Below are 2883 nucleotides of genomic sequence, written 5' to 3' on the forward strand. Positions count from 1 at the left end.
TTATAATTGTCTAAAATAATTTGGCACTCAAAATTGGGTATACATATCAATTGACAGTAGTGGCTAAATATGTTTGGCACCTGCTTGAAATAATTAGGGTGTCTGATTAGACTCTTTTATTAAAGAGAAGTATTCACATTGAATTTGCTATTCATGAGAAGCAAACTGTGTGTCATTGATGAACCCAAAAAAATATACTCAAACTATTGTCCTTTTTTTATACACAGGATGAGTCCATCCAGGAGGAATGTGGGGAAAGTGGCAGGCAGGAGGAGACCAGGCCCATGGACAGCCTGGAGGAGGCCAGATTCACCATCATCCTGGAGGAGGCTGGGCCCAGTGTCAGGCAGGAGGTGGCTGCTCCCAGTGAGGTGGCTGCTCCCAGTGAGGTGGCTGGGCCAAGTGAGGTGGCTGGGCCAAGTGAGGTGGCTGGGCCCAGTAGGAGCCTGACCGAATCCCAAGTGCCTCCCCTCCACCTTCCCAAAAAAGGGCCAGGAAGGGGATGGTCACACAGGACGCATCCCTGCGCCTCATGCAAGAGGCCACCCGTTTTTTAAGGAGCCCCCCCGAAGCGGAAGAATCCTATGGCTGCTACTTAGCCAGCAGGCTTCTTCAGATGAATAGGGAGCAGCGCCTCATTTGTGAGCGCCTATTTGGGGAAACAATCCATAAGGGGCTGCAGGGCACGCTAACACAAAACACCCAACTACATGAGGCAGCCCCCCCTCCTCCTCCTCCTCCTCCTCCTCCTCCTCCTCCTGCCACAACTGAAACACCAGAGCCACAGCCTCAAAAGAAGGCTACAGGGAAGGCTGCAGGGCAGCGTGGAGGAAAGGCTGCAGGGAAGAGAAGAAAATGATGACCTGGGTTCAGTCTGGTCTGACAGAAGACGCAGGCTGTTGTAGGACCACAGTCTGGGGACATCTAGATCATCTGCTGGTGCTGTTGATCTCTGGGATTCTTGGACCAGATTGTGCTCCCTCTTATATGGACTCCGCAAGATCCCAATTTTCTGGTACACCGACTTTTTCCAGCGTTGACTTCCTCTTTATTTTATTTTGACCATGAATAAATGGATCATTTTTTGAGTTTAGCAAAAGACTTTTTATGTTTTTTCTTTGAAATCATTGATTTTACACACAATGTTAAATTAACAAGGGACAACAATCTCATTGAGTTTGAAAAAAAACACCCCAAAAATACATTACTAATGTTAATAATGTTCAAGTGGTAAGTCTTGAAAATCCAAAAATTTACGTAACCAAAAACGGTGCTTTGGGTTAACTTTATCTAAAAACTAAAAAATAATCACTATAAAAAAAAAAAAACAGAATAATGGGTTCTTTGTGGTAACTTTACAAACCTAAAAAAAAAAAAGGGGAAAAAGTATTATTAGTATGGAAACATTGTTTTTAAAATGCATACTATATCATTCATGAGATCAAAGAGAAAAAGAATCCAGAAATCAGTTTGGGAGAACTCTGATTATGAACAGCAAAACACCTTCGTTCTTTATAGAGCCTTCGTAAAGAAGAAATAAAATGCGCTGCATTCAACGATCACAGATTTTGCAGCGTGATGAATGTGCTACCTACAATACGAACACTAGTTTTACTAGACCGAGTGCTTCCGTTTAGTTTTTGCTTATGAGCATGCGTCGTTTTTTTGTCCGTCGGACTAGCATACAGACGAGCGGACTTCGGGGTCCGTCGTACTTACGACGTAAAGATTTGAAGCATGCTTCAAATCTAAAGTCCGTCGGATTTGAGGCTAAAAAAGTCCGTTGAAAGTCCGGAGAAGCCCACACACGATCGGATTACCAGCCAGCTTTAGTCCGTCAGCGTCCGTTGGACTTTTGTAGACGAAAAGTCCGACCGTGTGTACGCGGCATTAGCCTAAAATCTTTTCTTTTTTTTCAGTTTTATACACAATTGTATTCAGTTAGCTAGACAAAAACTGTAATCATTGTCAATGAAGGACTGGGCTAAGACTGAAAGGTGGACATGAGGAATATTGAGGGATATTGAGGGATGAGGGATATTTCAATGGTCCTCTGCCTTAGGCTAGGTTCACACTGCTGCGGTGCGGGAACGCAGCGAATTTACTGCGGGTTCCCGCATCGCACCAACTCGCACGGCAGTTTACACTGCCATATGCGAACTGCTGGGGAGTGTCATACAATGTTAACGACACCCCCAGTTCAGCTCGCATATCGCACTGCGAACTGACAATTCGGACATGTATCGGATCGCATAGGTGTGAACACCCATGCGATCCGATTCTGGTCCGAACAAAAAAAAGGGTCCTGTGCGAGTTTGGACCGAATGCGGTGCGATATCAGCCATACTATCTGTATGGCTGATATCGCACAGCACAGACATCGCATGTGATGTGAACAGCAGTGCGCTGCGAATCACATACGATGTCTGCCACCGCAGCAGTGTGAACCCAGCCTTAGAGACAAAACATCGAAACATTTTGACTTGCAGTGCTTACACAATGCCAAAGGGACGAAGCATTTTGGGGGCACTGACTATTTGAATGAGAAAGAAATTTATTTTTGACACATGAGTGAACTGTTTTGGGAAAGATATGAGCTTTTGAAGGTGAACCATGGTGTTGGGCTGAACCATCCAGGTTATTTTGGCAAAAGCACCAAGAGAGTGGAGAACGTCTGGTCTGTTTCAAGAAATGAGCCAAAGCAATTGAGAAGAATCTTTGCCATTTTGGTAGCACTGACTCTTTATATGGGAAAGGAATATGGTTTTGAAACATGAGTGAACAGTTTTGGGAGAGATGTGAGCTTTTGCACGTGAGTTAAAGTGTTGTGCTGAACTGTAAGACTGTTTTGCTAAATGAACTTAGAGTTTTAAGAATGTCATT

At 44.3% G+C, this 2883-nt stretch overlaps 1 protein-coding gene across 1 annotated transcript in view; it reads left to right on the forward strand.

Annotated features, from left to right (window-relative positions):
- Window positions 1-1964, forward strand: part of LOC141141560 (uncharacterized) — a 2463-nt gene extending 499 nt beyond the window's left edge. The window contains exon 2 of the mRNA XM_073629154.1: window positions 228-1964. Coding sequence (XP_073485255.1) covers window positions 228-557 — 330 coding nt within the window. The 3' untranslated portion in view covers window positions 558-1964. The remainder of the gene's footprint in view (window positions 1-227) is intronic.
- The last annotated feature ends 919 nt before the right edge of the window (window positions 1965-2883 follow it).

Source organism: Aquarana catesbeiana, linkage group LG04, assembly GCF_042186555.1.
Source record: "Aquarana catesbeiana isolate 2022-GZ linkage group LG04, ASM4218655v1, whole genome shotgun sequence".
NCBI classification, from domain to species: domain Eukaryota; kingdom Metazoa; phylum Chordata; class Amphibia; order Anura; family Ranidae; genus Aquarana; species Aquarana catesbeiana.